Source organism: Calidris pugnax, unplaced genomic scaffold (genome assembly GCF_001431845.1).
Source record: "Calidris pugnax isolate Ruff unplaced genomic scaffold, ASM143184v1 scaffold17, whole genome shotgun sequence".
In the NCBI taxonomy this organism is placed as follows: domain Eukaryota; kingdom Metazoa; phylum Chordata; class Aves; order Charadriiformes; family Scolopacidae; genus Calidris; species Calidris pugnax.
The window spans coordinates 12,472,440-12,492,566 of NW_015090794.1; the positions used below are offsets into that span (position 1 = coordinate 12,472,440).

Here is a 20,127-nt window from a genome sequence, read left to right on the forward strand (position 1 = left end):
GCCCCACACGACAGCGACGCGTAAGAAGAAGGAGAAGACGTACCAGCTTATTCCTCTATACCAATAGAGCAGGAATCGGGACCCAGTGCTGCCCAAGAGAGGAGGGAGGAAGGCAGACAGAGAGGGGAGGGGACATTAGAGAGGTGCTCAGAACAGGCTGCCGCTCTACGGAAGAAAACAGGCTGACACGACAACGCTGGGGGGGGACCAGGACAGCGCAGCCTCCCAGGGCCTCCCCAGTGGCCCTCCCCACCGCCACACCGGCCCATGGCAGAGGGGTGCCCCGCCGGCCCCTCCCCACACCAGCTCAGTCTCCCAAAATCCGGCCCAGATGGTTCCCCTCCCTCAGCCGAAAGCAGGAGCGCGGTTTGGGGGCAGGCACGGGAGGCCACTGTCACACAAACTGTGCCACGTCCATGGAGCGGCCGCAGCCCGGAGAGGAGAAAGGAGGGGAAGGACAGAGACAAAAGGGTGAGGGAGGAGGAGAGATAACTGAGGGGGGGACAAGTTACCTCTGTGTCAGCCCCCCTTGCCCACAGCTCGCTCTGCCCACCGGGAGGAAGCGGGAGCCCGTGCTCCGGGCTGATGTGTCCCTGTCTCACCCCGAGGACGGAGCATGCCACCCGGGCTGGGGAGGCTGCCCGTGGTCAGGCACGTGGACCACAACCCCCCCATCCTGCCCCCCGTGCCCCTCTGGGCCGCGAACCGGAGCCGTGAGTATGGTAGGGTGGCAGCAACGGTGCCTCCGAGCCCAACGGCGCGGCCGTTACCTGGCAGGTAGACGTCTACCGGAGGGTCGCTCTCCGACTGCGTCAGGCTCCTGTGCTCGCTGCAGCTGCCGTCCTGCAGGACGTCTTCGACGGAGGGCGGGCGGCTACCTGGAACCAGCCAAAAGCACAGCCCCCTCAGCCCCCCACACCAGCTCTGTGGGGGCACACGGCCAGGAGGGGTTGAGATCTCCCACATGAGGAAGGTCCTCCCAGCGGTCTCAGGAGAGCCGGTCAGACTGGCCCAGGTCACAGCACCAAAGGGCCACCGCTTCATACACAGTCTCATGCCCCAAAACACACCCCGCACAACCCTCTCACCCCATCCTCATGCCCTTTGGATGCCAACTGAGCACCAGAGACCCATCCCAAAGACACGGGGCACGTCCTGCATGCCCAGTACTGTGGCCATGTGGTACATGCTGCCATCTCCCCCTCAGCCACACGAGAAGACAGCCCATTTCATGGACAGCTCTACTTGTGCAGGGAGAGATGCTGAAGGGGGCCTACAAAAATGCTGGAGAGGGACGTTTTACAAGGGCATGTAGCGATAGAACAAGAGGTAATGGCTTCAAACTGGAAGAAGGGAGGTTTAGAGGAGATGTAAGGAAGAAATTTTTCACTCTGAGGGTGATGAGAGCCTGGCCCAGGATGCCCCGAAGGGCTGTGGCTGCCCCATCCCTGGCGGGGTTCAAGGGCAGGTTGGAGGGGGCTTGGAGCAACCTGGTGTGGTGGGAGGGGTCCCTGCCCAGGGCAGGGGGTGGCACTGGGGGGGCTTTAAGGTCCCTTCCAACCCAAACCAATCTGTGATTCTACACTTAGCAAATAAACCAGGGAGATTAGGTGATTTTGTTCCCCACTTCTCAGGAGAGACCCTGCCACCTTTCTCTGGTGAAGGACAGCAGTTCAGAGACAGAACATCAGAGACGGATGTTTCTGAACTCGTATGTTCATTCCCCAACTGTCCCCCATCCCACCACAGCAGAGATGGACACCAAGACAAGGTCTGGCCGCCCCCACGGCCGAGTGCACACCTACCGAGCTGCAGGGACGAGGTCTCCTCGATCTCTTCCCCTGCCATGCTCTGGAAAGAGGAACAGCACAGGTTACTTCTGCGGGCTGGAGGCCTTTGTTGCGCTTGTCTCCTACTCTGGATTTCTCCAGAGAGCTGTGCTCGGGGCCAGGGACTCACTTCCCAGAGGGAGCAAGGGGCCACCCACCAGCGCTGTGGCATCATGAGCGAGGATGGAGGGGGTTTTACAGCAAGGCCCAGCTGCCAGCCCTGTCCTGAAACGCCACTGGGCTCATCCAGGAAGCTGCGGGAAGGTCAGCTCTGACATGGCTCCAGCCAAGTGGCTTTCCAACGCTCCCAAAGAGGTGTTAGGGACACAGGGAGCGGCTACATCCTTCCCATGGAGCCCTACGGGTAAATCAAGGCAGCCAAGGCTGGTGGCTCCAGGCTACTAGTGCTCACAAGCTCATCTTCACCCTGTCACTGAGGAAGGGATGGATGGCCCTTCACAAGGCACCTCTCGTGTCCCAGAAGAAGCACCCCCCTGGGAAGAGCCCTGGCTCGGAGCAGCTCCCCAGCAGAGCACACTTACTTCTGGAGAGCTGGTCTCTCTCAGGGCCAGCTCACCCCCGCCCAGGGCTGGCTGCGAGTCCGAATCCTCAGAGAGCTTCTCTTCATCCTCCTCATGGATCGGGGACGAGGGAGACCGTAGTGTGCTGCGGCGAGAGAAAATCCATTTGCAAGGAGCTGCAGCGCTGCCAGCACCAGGGGCACTGGCAGATTTGGTGGCAGCAGCTCAAGTTGTCACCACCCCTGCCCTGTCCCTCCACCAGCAGGAGCTCAAACTATTGAGCTAAATTCAGCAGGGCCCTCCAGTGTCAGCTACAGGGAGAACAGCAGCAGCAGAGTTTTGGGGATAGAGCCAAGCGGTGCAGAGCTTCAGCACAGTAGCAACTTGGATAAATCCCATGGAAAGCAAGAAGCCCAGGTCTCACACTGCTCCTCACACCTTCAGGGCTCCCTTCCCTGGGGGACATTTGGAATGGAGCATAGTAAAGGTCTCCAGGAACAAACTCTGTCTGACCCCATCTGTACAACCCCAGAAGGGTCATCTGAAGAGCACTTGCAAGACAACAACTAAAAGACAACCCTCAGCATTTTGTGCTCTGAAACTCAGGTCACTTCTCCCCCCATTCTTTTGTTCCTGGGAAGCTCCCTGGACAGCTGAAATCCACCAAGGTTGGGATGTCAGATACAAATTGAGGGACTAACTGCATCAGAAAGGAGACATTTCCATCCAAAGTTTGGATGGCATCTCCTTGTTAAAAGTCCTCTTTCTTTTGGTGACAAAGCCAGCCCTTAGGAGACATAAACTGGTCACCTCAAGCTGAAGACAAGGGCGGTGTCCCCGTTCTCTCACTGGTCTCCTAAAATTCTGAGTTAGAAGCTCTACCAGTACTGGGACCAGCCAGTGCCCTCTCCTGGCTCCCAGTCTGTGTGGCCACAAGCCCTCAGGGCTTGCAAGGAGCGGGTCACTCTGTCCCCATGCTGACCTATCTGGAGACTTGCTCCGCTTGCCCTTCTGGTGGCTGCTCTCCACGGCTCTGTCCATCCCGACCAGTGGCCGGCTGGTGGGTGGCATCCCGTCCACCACCCCCGAGTAGTTGATTTCTTCATAGAGAGGAGCTGAGGGGATGGAAGGGGAGACGGAGCGAAGGCCGTTCAATGCTTCCAGCAGGGAAATGGGCTCGTAGCCCGGAGGGATGTTGTCAGAGTTCTGTGGGCGAGAAAGAGAGGGGAACGTTAAGAAACCCTCCCCAGGTTGGAAGCCCACCTAGAAAGGGAAGGCCCCACTCCAAGCCCCCACTGCACTCCCAAGCAGCCCATCCCCACAGAGCCTCAGCCCCCTTCCCCTGCCACAGCCCTTGGGGCTGTGACACCCACCGTCCAGGCAAGTTTCCAGAGCAATGCTGGAGAGACCGGGCACCTCGACAAGCTGCAACATGGCTCCAAACCCCCCTGCCATACTAGGGTGCTCTCTCAAGAGCCAGACAGAGGGTGAGAAAGCAGGCTCCTAACAAAGCTGCTAGAAAATACGTTGGTTTTCCTTCTCCTCAAAGTTCATCTGATGGCTCAGAGACTCTTCCAGCTCAATAAGCACCCGACTTGGTGCTTCCAGCCCTGGTACATGCAGCCATTTCACAGCACCACCAGCGTCACTAAGAGAGTGGAAGAAGTGCACCAGTTGGGAGCTGGTCCTCAGAGCCTACACCACCTCCACCTCTTCCATGGCCTTGGTCCTCTCAGCTGCTAACGCTGGTTCTCTGCACAGTCACCTCTGCTGAAAGGTAGGACGGGGAACACAGAACCACTGACCTCGTAAGGGAGGAGGGCAACACTGCACCAATTCCCATTCCCTCCATAACTCACTAAGCTGCCAGTCAACGGGACCCTTGCAAAGCCATTAAACCAACACTGGTTTAACTCCAAAAGTCCTCCTGGTCATACAGATTCTGTGGACTTGGAGGTAAACGGGGCTTTATGCTGCAACCCAGTGGGTTCATATGGTACCCACAGGCAGCTCAGCCCACCCTGCTGCAAAGAGGCAGGACTGCAGCAGTCCAGGCTTAGATGAAATGGAGCTGTTTCAGCCCTGCGTCCTCAGGGAGGTGGTTCTACGTTGTACCCAAGATGGCATGTTGCCCCAAAGCCTGGCCATGAACTCCTGTAGCCTCTCTGTGCCTGATCTCCCTCTCACACAGCTGCAGAGGAGCCTGCCCAGCAACCTGCTCCAACACAGCCACTAATTTGGTGTGAGATGATTGCTGAACCGACTCACTTGTGGAGCTAGATCTGACGGGGAAGAAAGAACGAGCGGCACCTGGGGTCAAGCATCAGCCCACATGCCCTGAATTACTGGTCTTGTGATGGTGATGAGTGTGCAGAAGACCACGGCTGGTGATTACACGAGAACCAACTCAGCTGAACAAGGAACCGCTTCGCCGTTGCTGCCACCTGTAGGCAGTAGGGCCAAAAGCCACCTCCATGAAAACAGTTAATTTCCACGTGGGTGCTATTTTGAGGACAGAAAAGTCAGGGAGACAAAATCCCCCCTGCTCACATTTGGGACGTTTTCTTCTGGCTGTGTAGACCAAGGCCCGAGGGTTCCAAGGCTGCTCCTTTTGGTTCACTGCGGTGGAAGCTCAAGAGGCTGGAGAAGGATTTCTCAGCCAATGGCTACAACATCCTCGCTGCAAGTTACTGAGCTTTCAAACAACCCTAAGAGACAATGCTCTTCCTGGGACCACCACACCACCCTCAGAGCCCACTGCTCCAGCAGGAGTACTGGTAGTCACTGCAGGAGGCTTGCAGAGAGCCAGGGTCATGACAAGTTAGCAATAGCCTCATTAACTGAACCCAAAAAACCCCAAAACCAAAAAAACCCAACCCCCAAACCCCCCAAAAGCTCTATTTTTCTCCAGACCTGACACACACAGTAAGCCACATTCCTCCTAAGGCCGAGCATCTAGGCTGGCTTGAGCAAAAGAAAACTGCAGCCTCCTTGACATGAACACAGCTGTAGCTGCATTTGATGGGAGAACACAAAGAGGGCACAAACAGACCCCTCGTGGCCTGGGGGGCACCCTCACCTTCCCCCTTCTCGGTCCCCCCACAATTGCATCCTGGGCCGCATCAAAAGAACCGTGGCCAGCAGGTCCAGGGAGGTGATTCTGCCCTTCTACTCTGCTCTGGGGAGACCCCACCTGGAGTACTGTGTCCAGCTCTGGAGTCCTCAATGCAGAGAGGACATGGACCTGTTGGAACAAGTCCATCCTCGCTGCAAGTTACTGAGCTTTCAAACAACCCTAAGAGACAATGCTCTTCCTGGGACCACCACACCACCCTCAGAGCCCACTGCTCCAGCAGGAGTACTGGTAGTCACTGCAGGAGGCTTGCAGAGAGCCAGGGTCATGACAAGTTAGCAATAGCCTCATTAACTGAACCCAAAAAACCCCAAAACCAAAAAAACCCAACCCCCAAACCCCCCAAAAGCTCTATTTTTCTCCAGACCTGACACACACAGTAAGCCACATTCCTCCTAAGGCCGAGCATCTAGGCTGGCTTGAGCAAAAGAAAACTGCAGCCTCCTTGACATGAACACAGCTGTAGCTGCATTTGATGGGAGAACACAAAGAGGGCACAAACAGACCCCTCGTGGCCTGGGGGGCACCCTCACCTTCCCCCTTCTCGGTCCCCCCACAATTGCATCCTGGGCCGCATCAAAAGAACCGTGGCCAGCAGGTCCAGGGAGGTGATTCTGCCCTTGCTGCAAGTTACTGACCTTTCAAACAACCCTAAGAGACAGTGCTCTTCCTGGGACCACCACACCACCCTCAGAGCCCACTGCTCCAGCAGGAGTACTGGTACTCACTGCAGGAGGCTTGCAGAGAGCCAGGGTCATGCCAAGCTAGCAATAGCCCAGAGCCCACTGCTCCAGCAGGAGTACTGGTAGTCACTGCAGGAGGCTTGCAGAGAGCCAGGGTCATGACAAGTTAGCAATAGCCTCATTAACTGAACCCAAAAAAACCCCAAACCAAAAAAACCTAACCCCAAACCCCCCCAAAAGCTCCATTTTTCTCCAGATCTGACTGACACACACAGTAAGCCACGTTCCTCCTAAGGCCGAGCATCTAGGCTGGCTTGAGCAAAAGAAAACTGCAGCCTCCTTGACATGAACACAGCTGTAGCTGCATTTGATGGGAGAACACAAAGAGGGCACAAACAGACCCCTCCTGGCCTGGGGGCCACCCTCACCTTCCACCTTCTTGGTCCCCCCACAATTGCATCCTGGGCTGCATCAAAAGAAGTGTGGCCAGCAGGTCCAGGGAGGTGATTCTGCCCTTCTACTCTGCTCTGGGGAGACCCCACCTGGAGTACTGTGTCCAGCTCTGGAGTCCTCAATGCAGAGAGGACATGGACCTGTTGGATTAAGTCCAGAGGAGGCCACCAAGAGGCTGGGAGGGCTGGAGCCCCTCTGCTGTAAGGACAGACTGAGAAGAGTTGGGGAGGTTCAGCCTGGAGAAGGCTCCAGGGAGACCTTGAAGCTCCTTCCAGTCCTTAATGGGGCTCAAGGAAAGCTGGGGAGGGACTCCCAAACCCCCCCAAAAGCTCCATTTTTCTCCAGATCTGACTGACACACACAGTAAGCCACGTTCCTCCTAAGGCCGAGCATCTAGGCTGGCTTGAGCAAAAGAAAACTGCAGCCTCCTTGACATGAACACAGCTGTAGCTGCATTTGATGGGAGAACACAAAGAGGGCACAAACAGACCCCTCCTGGCCTGGGGGCCACCCTCACCTTCCACCTTCTTGGTCCCCCCACAATTGCATCCTGGGCTGCATCAAAAGAAGTGTGGCCAGCAGGTCCAGGGAGGTGATTCTGCCCTTCTACTCTGCTCTGGGGAGACCCCACCTGGAGTACTGTGTCCAGCTCTGGAGTCCTCAATGCAGAGAGGACATGGACCTGTTGGATTAAGTCCAGAGGAGGCCACCAAGAGGCTGGGAGGGCTGGAGCCCCTCTGCTGTAAGGACAGACTGAGAAGAGTTGGGGAGGTTCAGCCTGGAGAAGGCTCCAGGGAGACCTTGAAGCTCCTTCCAGTCCTTAATGGGGCTCAAGGAAAGCTGGGGAGGGACTCCTGATGAGGGAGGGGAGCCCTAGGAGGAGGGGGAAGGGTTTGACACCAAAAGAGGGGAGATTGAGATGAGATGTGGGGAAGAACTTGTTTGGTGGGAGGGTGGTGAGAGCCTGGCCCAGGTTGCCCAGAGAAGCTGTGGCTGCCCCATCCCTGGAGGGGTTCAAGGGCAGGTTGGAGGGGGCTTGGAGCAACCTGGTGTGGTGGGAGGTGTCCCTGCCCAGGGCAGGGGGTGGCACTGGATGGGCTTTAAGGTCCCTTTCAGCCAAAACCATTCTATGATCCTATGAGTTGCCATTCATGCTGTCTGCACCACGGCACCCCTGTTAGCCACCCTCAGACCAACTCGGAGAGTCCCCAACAAAACAAGCTCCATCCTCCCCAGTTCTGTAAAAGCAAACCAGCCCACTTCAGCCCGTGGTCCCACTGTGCCTGTGTCTGCCTCGACATCCCAGCACCAGGGTGGAAACCACAACCAGATGTGGCCATGCCAGACTGCCAAGGGGACAAGTGCAAGCTTTTGGGTGAGCCCACAGGTTGCCCACAGACTAACAAAGCTACAAAAAACGTCTTGGCCAGTAACTATAAAGCACCCAGGCTCAGGACACGGGGACAGTCCCCAAGAGCCAGTGTCAGCCCCTGTGGCAAGCTGCTTATTCCTCTGCAGGCACTCCAGGGAGGTTGGTGATCGTCCGTGCAGGGTGTGCGTGTCTCACCACGGAGGTGGCACGTGGAGTGTGACAGCCTGTGCAGGGGCACGAGTCAAACCCAGCGTGTCAGCAAGCCCTGGCACGTGTGACACTTCTTGCAAAGAATTGCCATAGGAGCCAAATACAACCAAGTCCACTTACTGTTTCCCTTCTAGGCTTCCTGCTGGGCAGGGAGACAGTGCTCACTTTAAAAGCTTTAAAGGGACACTGTCAAGAGAAAACCATGTTTTAAAGAAGTCGTTTCTTGAGGTTAGTGACACAGAGAGAGACGCAGCATCTCCTCACCTCGCTCCAGGTGACAGCACCTGCTTCCTCTACACACCACACTCTGCTTCACAACAACCCTTGGGGCTTTTTCCCTGCCAACAGCACCTTGGGCTGCATAAAAGATGTGTGGCCAGCAGATCCAGGGAGATGATTCTACCCAGCTACTCTGCTCTGGGGAGATCCCACCTGGAGCATTGCCTCCAGCTCTGGAGTCCTCAACACAGGAAGGACATGGACCTGTTGGAATAAGTCCAGATGAGGCCACCAAGATGCTGCAAGAGCTGGAGCCCCTCTGCTGGGAGGGCAGGTTGAGAGAGCTGGGGGGGTTCAGCCTGGAGAAGAGAAGGCTCCGGGGAGACCTTAGAGCCCCTTCCAGTCCCTCAAGGGGCTCCAGGAGAGATGGGGAGGGACTCTGGATGAGGGAGGGGAGCCCTAGGAGGAGGGGGAAGGGTTTGACCCTGAAAGAGGGGAGATGGAGCTGAGATGTGGGGGAGAACTTGTTTGGTGTGAGGGTGGTGAGAGCCTGGCCCAGGTTGCCCCGAGAAGCTGTGGCTGCCCCATCCCTGGAGGGGTTCAAGGGCAGGTTGGAGGGGGCTTGGAGCAACCTGGTGTGGTGGGAGGTGTCCCTGCCCAGGGCAGGGGGTGTCACTGGATGATCTTTAAGGTCCCTTCCAACCCGAACCATTCTGTGATTCTGTGATTCTATTTCTTAGCCCCAGTTGATTGCAGCAGGGCTACAATGCTGCAGAGGACAGATGAGTAAAACCAGGCTCTTCCTGTGACAGTATCTTTCTGTTTCCATCAAAGCCTGTAAGATGATCTAGATCTAGATCTGCCTCTTCTTGGTCTGATCTCATGTGTCTCACCAGAGCCAGCTGTCCAACAGCACTGCTCAGGCAATGAGTTGCTGCCCTCACCCCACCAGGGATGTGTGACCAGGCTCCAAGGCCACCAGCGCCACACCTTCCACCCCACGTTCCCTCGGCTGCCTGCCGAGTCCCCAATCACTCAGGAGGCTGGTACAGAGAGGCCTTTCTGCCACCATTCTGGGCACCTCGATGCCAAGGGCCTTTCATCAGTGTGTGCTGCCACACAGATGTACATACAAGGCAAACTGTCACAGCTCCCACCCTGTCATGCCTAGAGTCTGCCACTTCTCTGCTGGGACAGGCCCTGAGAAACCTTCTCAGGCTGAGGTTTCTGTGGATTTGTTTCCTCCCGAGGTCCCAAGGGACACCAGCCATCAGGCTGAGCAACTCGTGCACACAGGAGCTGCCCGGTTGGGCTGTGCCCAGTGCACAGGCTTTGGCCACGGGGTCGCAAGGTACTTACAGAGTGCTCGTCGTGGTCAACGCTCTGCGCCAAGACGGGGCTGAACGACACCGGAGACAGAGCCCCCGGCTTCTTCCTCACAGCCCGGATCTGCAGCAGGGCACGGAAGGCTAGGAGAGAACAGCAGGCAGGTGACCACATGGCCAAAAAAGGACCAGGCCATGCCAGATGTGTGCTGGAGCAACTCAGCTCACTGCAGACACGTCGTCGGCATGGGGGAGCTTCATGTGTGTGGGGGGAGCAGGACTTTGGGGGGGGATTCTTTATGAGGGAGTGGAGCGATAGGACAAGGGGGAAGAGTTTGACCCTGAAAGAGGGGAGATGGAGATGAGGTCTCAGGAAGAAACTCACTGCTCTGAGGGTGGTGAGAGCCTGGCCCAGGTTGCCCAGAGAAGCTGTGGCTGCCCCATCTCTGGAGGGGTTCAAGGGCAGGTTGGAGGGGGCTTGGAGCAACGTGGTGTGGTGGGAGGTGTCCCTGCCCAGGGCAGGGGGTGGCACTGGATGATCTTTAAGGTCCCTTCCAACTCAAACCACTCCGTGATTCTATGACTACGGAGCACACCAAAGCCAAATGCTTTGGTCTGGCTTCTAGTTGATTGGTCTGCACTGGGGAGAGATCTGTTGGCCAAAGAAGTCTTGGTACACATAGTCCCTCCAGAGAACAGGCGCTGCCTGCCCCAGCACAGTCACGTACAGAGGAGCTCCTGGCCTTATATTGTACAACACAGTAAGAAAAACATGAGCCCAGCCTCGGGCAGCACACTGCCAGCTACAGAACGGTGGGCGACCTCATGTAAAACCCCGGGGTCCAGCTGGCACTGAAAACATCGCTCCTGCCATCGGCTGCTCACTTGCCAGCCACCACTATGGTGGTGAGAGGCTCTGCAACAGAAACAAAGCCAGCCAGAGGGTTAGTGGCTGAACCCCTGTCTCCAGCTCAGTGATCCCTTGGTCCTCCCATCGCAACAGCTTTGATCTCCACTCCCTGCCCACAGTCCCATTTTCTATCTGCAGATCTTTAATATTGTTAGTTCCCCTGTGCCAAGGGTGCACATGAACGAGCCAGACATCTGTTCTGATGCAGCTGTAAGAACTTGCTTGTACATAAGGAAAAGCCCAGGCATTTCTTGCTGCACACAGACCCTTGCAAGATCAGCCCAGAGTCAGAGGTGCAAACCTATCCTTGCTGCCTCTGCCCTCCCCAAGAGCAGATTCCTAGGAAGTTTGACGTGGGGGCACCTCCTAAACACATACGACCCCCTTTGCTGCAGCATGCAGACGAGAGAACGCTGTTCTGTGCTTTAACTTGTGCTTCTTAAGAGTCAAAGCCATCTAGCACTTCCTCTGATAAGATCTTGCACAAGATCAGATGTTGCTGCGCCGTTGCCAAGTTCGAACTGTTTAGACTTAATTTCTCAGGCCAAACATCTGTCTTAAGCTCTTTTTTCTTTTCCTGAGAAGTATCAATTAGAAACAATCGAATACCTCCGAGACCAAGCCCAGGCTAAAACACACAGTCTGTGTATTCCAGCAAAAACACAGGCGTTTTCTCAAGAGACTCCCTGGCCTCTGTGCTTTTGGGAAAAGACACGGAATTCAGCAAGTGCTGCCTGAGTGTCAGAAAGGGTATTTCATTTTTTCCATCTTTTGGGAGCTGAGCAATGCAGGGGTTAAGCAGATCCTCCTAACTCTCCTATAAAAACAAAGGACTCCAAATTGACTGTTATCTCACCTCTGCCTTCCTGGTGAAGTCAAAGTAAGGTTGTCAGAGGGGAAAAAAAATAAATCATGCAAAGTACTGGATAGCTCTCCAGTGGGGAAAGATGCCCTTGTGTCCTGGGCACATACTCACGCAGCCTGCAGATGGGGCAGTTGTTGGCCTGGTAGCGCAGGGTGTCGGCACAGGAGTTGCACAGACAGAGGTGTCTGCAGGGCAGAATGAGGGTGTCGCGGAGGTCCGACAGGCAAACCACACACTCGTTGCTGTTGTCGCTGTTCTCATCATCAGAAGGCTGCAACCAGAGGCAAGAGGTTGGCCTGTGTCCAGCTCTGGGCTGCCCAGGCCAAGAAGGACAGGGAACTGCTGGAGAGGGGACAGGAAAGGGCTACAAAGATGATGAGGGGGTTAGAACATCTCTCTTACGAGGAAAGGCTGAGGACTTGGGTCTTTTTAGTCTGGAGAAGACTGAGAGGGGATCTGATCAACACCTATAAATGCTGAGCGGGTGGGTGTCAGGGGGATGAGGCCAATCTTTTGTCAGTGGTGGCCAGTGACAGGACAAGAGGAAATGGGCACAAACATTAACACAGGAAGTTCCATCTCAACATGAGGAGGAACGTCTTTCCTGTGAGGGTGGCAGAGCCCTGGGAGGTGGTGGAGTCTCCTTCTCTGGAGACATTCAAACCCCACCTGGACACGTTCCTGTGCAGCCTGCTCTGGGTGGCCCTGCTTTGGCAGGGGGTTGGACTAGATGATCTCCAGAGGTCCCTTCCAAGCCCATAGGATTCTATGACTCTATGAATGGCAAAAGCCATGCCGAGCTGCCAAGGGACTCTGGAACCTGATGAAATTTCCCACCCGAAAGTCTGTGAGAGAGCTGGCATCCTCTTTCCGTGGCTCTCAGCAGGGGTTTCTCAAGGAGAGCAAGCTCCAGCCCTCACAGCCCTGCTGCAGACCCTCTCAGGGCTCTGCTCTGAGCTGACTCAAGTCCAGAGACCAGGGCACTGTGCTGTCAATTCACAGCGCAGCAGTCCTTCCCCACAGCCAGGCTGTGTGCAGAGGGGAGCCCCTTTGGGGTAGGGATCCCCTTGGCTGAGGGGGACCAAGAACAAGCTCCTGCCTCGTGGCTCACTGGTCAGCAGGCAAGCTGGCTCTTTGGCAGTCCAGCCTTTCTGCCACATGTCCACAGGAAGAGAGAGCAGCCCCAAAAGGAGCTGCTTGCTGACTCTGGTTGGCAGCAGATCAGGCTGCCCCAAGGCTGGACAGAAGGAGGCACTCCAGCCACGTCTTGCCCAGTTTCCAGAGGTTCTCTGCACAAGTGATGGAGCGAGTGTTTCTCCTGCCACAACATCTTCGCTTGTGCTGGCACAAGCTTCGATGCAGCCACAGGAGAAGCAGCCTGGGATGCTCACCTGCTCACAACTACGCTGGTAAAAAGCTCAGTGTGAACCCATTCAACATGAACATGCATCACACGAGTCTTCTAGTCACTCAGAGCCCCACAAATCGGATTACAGCCACCAAGCAAGATGTTGCTGCGAGGAGAAACCCACTCTCCAACCACAAGAGCTCTCTTCACTGACATCTGAGAACCCCACTGTCTCCCCACCAATGCCACAGAAGTTGTGCCAGAGGCCACCAAACCAATGACCCAGCATGTGCCACCCTCCATCTTCGCCTGATCCCACTTCACAAGGCCCCTTTGGTCACCAGGGCTAACACATGCTAGACCATGTGCAGCCTTGGTGTAAAGAACAATATACAGCACTGCTGCTGCCACATCCCCACACAGCCTGCTGACTATCCCCGCCAAAGGCTGGGAGCCTCTCTGCCCAGTCACATGGCTCCTCAGCTATTTTGGGAGGGAGGGAGGGAAGGCAGGCTTGTTGCTTTTTCATTCATACAGTTTGCTAAGTATCCTAGAAAGGACAAAAATGGCCCCAGGCCACTTGTCTGAGAGTGTATGATCGCTAGATCAAAAGAATCATCATCAGACCCTGGCGGAGGGACCCAAACAAAAGCTTTCGATCCTCTTAAATAGTTCCTGTGCAAGAAAAGCCTTTGAAAAGACTTCCCCCTCCTGCCTCTTCAGGCACTACCTGTGGGCACAGGCAGACAGATATCACAGGGTGCTTTGGGCAGGACAGGGCACGGCTTGGAGATGAAATCCTGCTTGTCTTGCTCTGTGGCTACCCCTCTGTTTGCAAGTCAGGAATCGCGCACTACACACAGCAGAGGGGCCTGATCCCAAAGCCAGCACTTGGTACACTCTGCAGCCCAGGTGGCAGCAAAGGGCAGCTCAAGGTAAGGCTGAAGGAAGCATAAAGCAATCACCTAATCTACGTGGGGCTGCGTGGCAAGCTGGGACGCAGCAGAAGCTCCTGCTTAAAGACAGGCAACGTTTCTGGTTAAGGCATTTGCATATACTTCCCTTAGTGATGCCGTGCTTCCTCCTGCCAGGCATGCAGGCTGCTCTCTGGACACCAGCAAGCCCTAGAGAGCTCAGCTCCTGGCAATGCTACACCAACACACAACCCCCACCAAACAGGAGAACATTTAGGAGCCACAGGAGCAAAGCACAGGCACAACTGCCTTGACTGCAGCGTCACCAGCCCACGGCTGTCTCCACAAGCCCTAAAAATCAGTGCTCTGGAAACCCCATGTGGCACTGATAGTCCTTCTCCCTCAGCAATCCCAGCCCCAGGGAACATCTTGAAGAGTCTGAAGTTACCTAAAATAATCTCAGCACCCCTCCACTTGCTGTTTGGGCCTTAAAACAGTGAGGACCTGCCATTCCTAGGCTTCTTCGCTGCCTGCAGGAATGACACAGACTTGACAGTCAATCTGGAAAGCACTTCCACATTGCCCTGCCAAGCCCCATAGTTAAGCTCAAAAGCAGAAGGTACAAGCTGGAACCCACAGCTCAGGGAGCAGGAGCTTTCTGAGCATCTTTACCTTGGTCTCTTGGTTGTTTTTGTTCTCGATGCCGTAGATCTCCTGAAGCAGATAGCTCACCCGGTCAACCTAGGGGAGAAGACAACAGTTGGAGTGCCAAATGCTCTGCCATTGCTGCTTCATGATCACCTCCCCTCCTTCCCCATGTCAAAATGTCCATGTCCCACAACAGTCAGATCCCCTATAGCTACATGAAAAAGTTAACAGAAACAAATATCGCTAACGATAGCTGGGAGAATGAGTCTCTCCTTGCTCAAACGTGGGGCCTGTCCTGTCTGGTCTGAGCAGGGAGCCAAACTGGTCGTTTCCATCACTATCAAAATCATCTACAAAACAAGTTCTTTGCTTGTCTCAGAGATCAAAAGGGAGTATGAACCCATAGCTCAAATAAGCCGGAGGCAATCAGCCTTCCACAGTCCTTTCCTTCTATGAAGCACGGCTTGACTTTAACCAAGATGGGCTTCCACCCATCCTTGTAAGCTCAGGAGAAGTGCTGCACCAACAGCTTGTTACTGGCACATCAGTGGCTGCACATCACTCCCCCTTCATCACCTGGGAGCACAAGGTCAAGCTACTGAAGACAGACAAACCATCTCCCTTAGTATGAGAAGCACTCAAGGGACAACATTAGTGCAGTGTCATTTTTTACCTTGGTGACACCTCTAAATTGGGGTGTATGGTGGCAGAAAGTGCTCCAGGCACAATGGAAGCTGCTCGCAGCCCCAAAGCTGGGTTGTACTCCTCAGAGCCTTTATGCAAATGCTGGCAGCTGCCCACAAACACCCCTGAGCAGCTGAGTTAAAGAAATAAGAGGCAAGAAAGGCTGACGGTCCAAGTCCCAGCAGGGCACTGTGGGATGTTCTCCCCCTTTTCCCTGGATTAGCCAGCAAGTAGAGACTCCAGCCTCTACAAGGATGCACAAAGCTACCAGTGTCCCAAGATTTGCTGCTACACAGCAGCTTCCCCAGAGCAGGGAATGTTCCTCTGCACAAAATTCCACAACAGGTAAAATGGTGAAGGGTCTGCAAAACATCAAACTGACACATCTCATGAATAGGGGAAGGAAAGGCTTTCTTGCTATCTCCAGTAACTGTCCAGTTAACACCATGCAGTGAAGCCAAGCCACTGGGAACCCAGTGCTTCAACAGCTCGTCAATCCCAGGGGTTTTGCCATTTCCACGTGTAAATTGCCTCTCTCCTCTCCTTTTGTCAAGCCAGGATCTCGGAGGAACAATAGCTTTGCCGTGGGGTTTTGGTGCTGCATCACATGCCAAGCTGGGGGCAGGAGTTAGCTATATCCAGCCTGTTTCCCAGTTTAGAAATACTCCGAGCTGGGATGCAGCAGCTTGAACAAACTCATTCCAGAGTCACCCCATTTAACTCAGCGTGCAGCTCGTAGACAATCTGTTCCGGGCCTGCATTTCAAGGCAGTGAGGTCAGCTCTTGGACTGCCCAGCAAAATTCTCTGCAGTGGCCCACAACTCACCCAGGATGTTTGGGAACAATTGTGTGGGAGTTGCTCTTTCGTAATTCGACGTTTTGAACAGAGGCTTGTTACAGCATCCTAACTCCTTGGAGGATTGTGATGGGTGACAGTGAGTGCAGACGTGGTCAGATCGAAGCGCAGAAGAGGTCAGGAAGGGAAAGACCCGAGTCCCTGCAGGAGTCTGCCTTCCTTTTGCTGCTGGCCTCTAAAACCCCCTAAGAAGCTCATGTCCCAGTAGGAAAAGGGTGAGCAGTGCAAGGTGTCTCTTACCAGAAAGATCTCTAGGTTTTAAAAGAGTAGGAGTAAATAAGGAGCGGGTGATTGTACACAATGCAGTCCTTCACCTTCACGCTTCTCCAACCCATCCCGCACCACGTCATCCTTCCAAAGGCTTCTGTTGCTATATACAGCCTCAGCTGATGCCCACAGGAGCTGCCGGCCAAGTCCAGGTCATGTTTTTCTCCTGATCCATCTGTTTGTATTCATCCATGCTGAATTTCTTTGAACGGGTTGGTACATACCTTATAACTGATCTCAGCTGAGAGAACAAAGCGGTTCAGCTCATTATCTGCTGCTGCTTCCTGCTCCCAAAGAGCTTTAGAGACCGACGCACACAAAAGGCACCCGGGAATGGCAAGGAAAAGCAGTGATGGGGAAGAATGTGAAGTGTTATACAAATGGTTTACTTCACATATATACTCTATCGCTACGCTCTTGCGGCTGCAGACGCTATCTCAGTCTCAGCGGTACTGTGTGTTCTCCTAGCAAGAGATACTTCTATTTTAGAAGCCATAGGAGAGAACATATAAGCACTACATTTTACAAACTGCCAATAAAAAAATTTAAAAAAAAGTATCCACAACCAAACACTGAGTGGGAAGGTTACAGGCTCTGCCAGTAAAGCCAGACAAGCACACGCTGTTTCACTGCAGGAGGCAGCTAACCCTGCTGGGGGAGGGTGGGAACTTCCCCAGAGAGCATTTCCAGCGAAAAAGCCCTCCATTTGGGGAGTCTGGAGGGCTAAATGGAGAACAGGACACACACCGTGTTAGTGTGCAGGGTAACCCAGCACTGACTCAGAGAGCTCACAGCGCCGCTTAAAAAAAAACCACCCTAAAACTAAAAATAAATTTTAGAATGCCCCCCAAAACCCACATGCAAGATAAATGAGCAGCTTCGTCAGTGTGCACGGTAACCCAGCACTGGCTCAGAGAGCTCACAGCACTGCTTAAAAAAACAAACCCTAAAACTAAAAATAAATTTTAAAATGCCCCCAAAAACCCACATGCAAGATAAATGAGCAGCTTTTCATCAGCTCACACATGCTCCTTCCTGATCAGAAGAACATGTGAGAAGGAGGCACCGCTGGCATCACACTGCTCTGCTCCCTCAGCTCTCAGGCAGCCTCTTCCAGAGCCACCGATCTTCTGGACGTTCCCACCACAAACCTGCCTTCGCACACACGATAAGGCTCCTTTCCGGAACGGTCTCTGTCTGTCTCTATTAAAAATACTTGTGGGATCCGGATCGATCGACCAGCCAGGAGATCAGGCTGCAACACAGCCAAGTTAAGCACCAAGGAAGGGAGGAGACCATGGGTCAGTCTGGGACACACAGGGCTTGGAACAGACGTCAGGCTGGAGCGGGGAGTAACTCACCACCGGCACCGGGATAAAGCCCTGGCAGCGAGGGCTAATACTGCTGCCAGTGGGCACGAGGAAGCCTGAAGGACAGACTGTGGGTCTCTGCACGGTCTGGTGGGAGGTGTCCCTGCCCAGGGCAGGGGGTTGGAACAAGATGATCTTTAAGGTCCCTTCCAACCCAAACCACTCTGTGACTCTAACGTTCTACTATCTGAACACACCCCCACGTGGAAAGCTAACAGTTTTCAGCCTCCAGGTAGGACGCTGGGAGCCTGCAAAGATACCCTTCAACACCACAAAACACAGAACCTGAGGAGATCAGGCAGTGTCAATGAAAAATGCTTCACGCTACTTAACGCGTAAGGCGCTTAACCTCACTTCTGCAAATCTAATTGACTTACACCTCTACAGACATGGAAGCATCAGTGCTGTGCTTTGCCAGTTTTGTATTCCAGCACCAAATGCCAGCAAAGCAGGAATGTACAGGGAAGACCGGATCTATATATAGTGCCTGTTCCCCAGGGGAGAAGAAAGAGACCAGCACGTCTCTTAGTCCCACACTACTGCATTTGTCCCCCCAACCCACATCTGGCCCAACGCTGAGGGTGGCCAGCAGCTCACTGCCTCTGCTTGTGATATCCCAGCCAACGAGGAGAGATCCCAAGCTCTCAGTGAGCTAACACTTAAGCTTCCTACTGGGTACAACTGGGCACTGGTGGGACACCAGCAAACATCTTTAATCGAGCAGTAGACAGGAAACAAGTACTTACGATCTGCTTCTGTTTTAATGGCTTCACGGAAAAACTGCCATCAACGTGCTACAAGGAAAAAAACAAAAGGAAATGCATTAAATAGCTGAAGTGCACAAATCAAAGCAGACTTACGATCAGAGTTGGTGCCTGCTAGCTAAGGGGAGGGTGGCACATGTGTAACTGGGACATGGATGACGATCGTTCCCAGCAGAGTGAGTGGGACAGGGTACCGGAGCGCTCCTTGTCTGCTCCAGTGCAGAGCTAGTTGAACTTGGCTCAAGCCAAACCCAGCAAAATTGGGTCAGAGCACACGCAAAAATCCACTGGCACACTGGATGCTGTCAGGCTGCAAGCAGTCCAACTGGGTGCAAGCACTTCTTCAGCAAGTCCAGCCAGACTTGGCAGGGCTTATTAGTTAACACCCTAAATAACATCCAGTTACAGAGCCCCGAGAGAGCAGGGTCTGGCGTGAGGCTGAGAACAAGGCTTGGCCACTGGATGGAGTCAGAAACAAGTCCCATGTGCTCCGTGTTGCCACCTTCAGAGCTGCGGTGACCACCTGGAGCCTTTCATTTGCTCAGTGGCAGCAGGCACAGCTGGAACAATTCTGTATATACCTGGTGTCAGAGCTAGTGATAGGAATAACATGCTATTTCCATTTTCTCCATCACCCACGAGGGTCAGCTAAACTGAAAGAAACCAACTCTCCTGCCACAGTCTAGAGAGCAGGAAAGGAGACATCGGGGAAATCACAGGCCCCGCTGCTGTGAACAGCTGCAGAAGTGCTGGTGTTTGCTGAAGGAGTTTCAGAAGGAAGGGACAACAACATTGCACCAAAAGACAAAGCAGTCCTGTTTTCCAGGCAAACACCAAGTGGCAGGTTTCTGCTTTTGGAAGAGCTGCAAGGCCAGACTGCTATTTTGATCTTAAAGATACATATAAATAGCAAGTTACCAAGGCCTGCTGGTCTGTCTGTCCTCTGAGCATCAGCAGCACCGCTTATTAGCAAGGAACTCCTCTGGATTTATGGACCTACACTTCAAAAAGCTGCAATTATTCTAAGGATGGGGAATATGTTTTAATCAAACAGGGAGGAGAAAGAACTCAACAAGCTCTTTGCCCTGTGATTTATTAATAAAAGAAAGACTTTGATCTTGTTTTAAGCGTTCAGCGGAAGATCAGAAGTGGCCCCAACAGACAGCATCTCCCTCTCACAGCACAGGCCAGAAAAAGAAGGGAAGCACTTTCAATCCTTGAGCTCAGACCTGGACACGGGACATAATCCAGCATTGATGGAATGGTCTGAGCAGATTTAGTTGGTTCCTAGTTTTGCTGCATACCTTGTTCAGCTCCCTCAACATTATGGGGGCTTTTGTCATCACCTTTGTGCATCCAGAGAGCCCAGAGGTTCTGCGCAGTAGGTGGAATTTACCTATAATCCTTGAAATCCCACTTCCAAAGCTGGAGCAGTTCAAGCCACTTTCAAATCTCCCAACACAGAAATTTCCAAAGAGCCACTTCTGCCCTCACGCTAATACATTCCCAACACATGTGCGTTTTCCTACTTTCTGTAAGGTGCTATTATCAAGTGCTGGTCACAGGACGGAGGAGTGGGAAGCTGGGACAAATCCAGGTCCAAGCGAGAACTCTACTCCCTGACCACAGAGGCTGGGCTGACTGCGACAGCACCACGTTTGGATACTTGGAAAACAGTAAGTAGACACACTCCTTTCTAAGTAAAAATCATCCTCGCATCATCAGATCCAAAGCCTAATCTGAACCTAGCTAGAAC

At 53.9% G+C, this 20,127-nt stretch overlaps 1 protein-coding gene across 5 annotated transcripts in view; it reads right to left on the reverse strand.

Moving 5' to 3' along the window:
• Positions 1-27: 27 nt before the first annotated feature.
• MGRN1 (mahogunin ring finger 1, E3 ubiquitin protein ligase) overlaps positions 28-20,127 on the reverse strand; it is a 57,010-nt gene continuing 36,910 nt past the window's right edge. For 2 of the 5 annotated variants that reach the window (XM_014936737.1, XM_014936733.1), the window contains exons 8-17: positions 18,354-18,401; positions 14,455-14,523; positions 11,632-11,791; positions 9,780-9,889; positions 8,322-8,387; positions 3,333-3,556; positions 2,372-2,495; positions 1,806-1,851; positions 771-878; positions 31-88 (exon numbers count right to left, since the gene is read on the reverse strand). In XM_014936737.1, coding sequence (XP_014792223.1) covers positions 48-88; positions 771-878; positions 1,806-1,851; positions 2,372-2,495; positions 3,333-3,556; positions 8,322-8,387; positions 9,780-9,889; positions 11,632-11,791; positions 14,455-14,523; positions 18,354-18,401 — 996 coding nt within the window. In that variant the 3' untranslated portion in view covers positions 31-47. Of the gene's footprint in view, positions 89-770; positions 879-1,805; positions 1,852-2,371; positions 2,496-3,332; positions 3,557-8,321; positions 8,388-9,779; positions 9,890-11,631; positions 11,792-14,454; positions 14,524-18,353; positions 18,402-20,127 lie in introns of all 5 variants that reach the window. The other 3 variants (XM_014936736.1, XM_014936735.1, XM_014936734.1) reach the window with 2 other exon arrangements.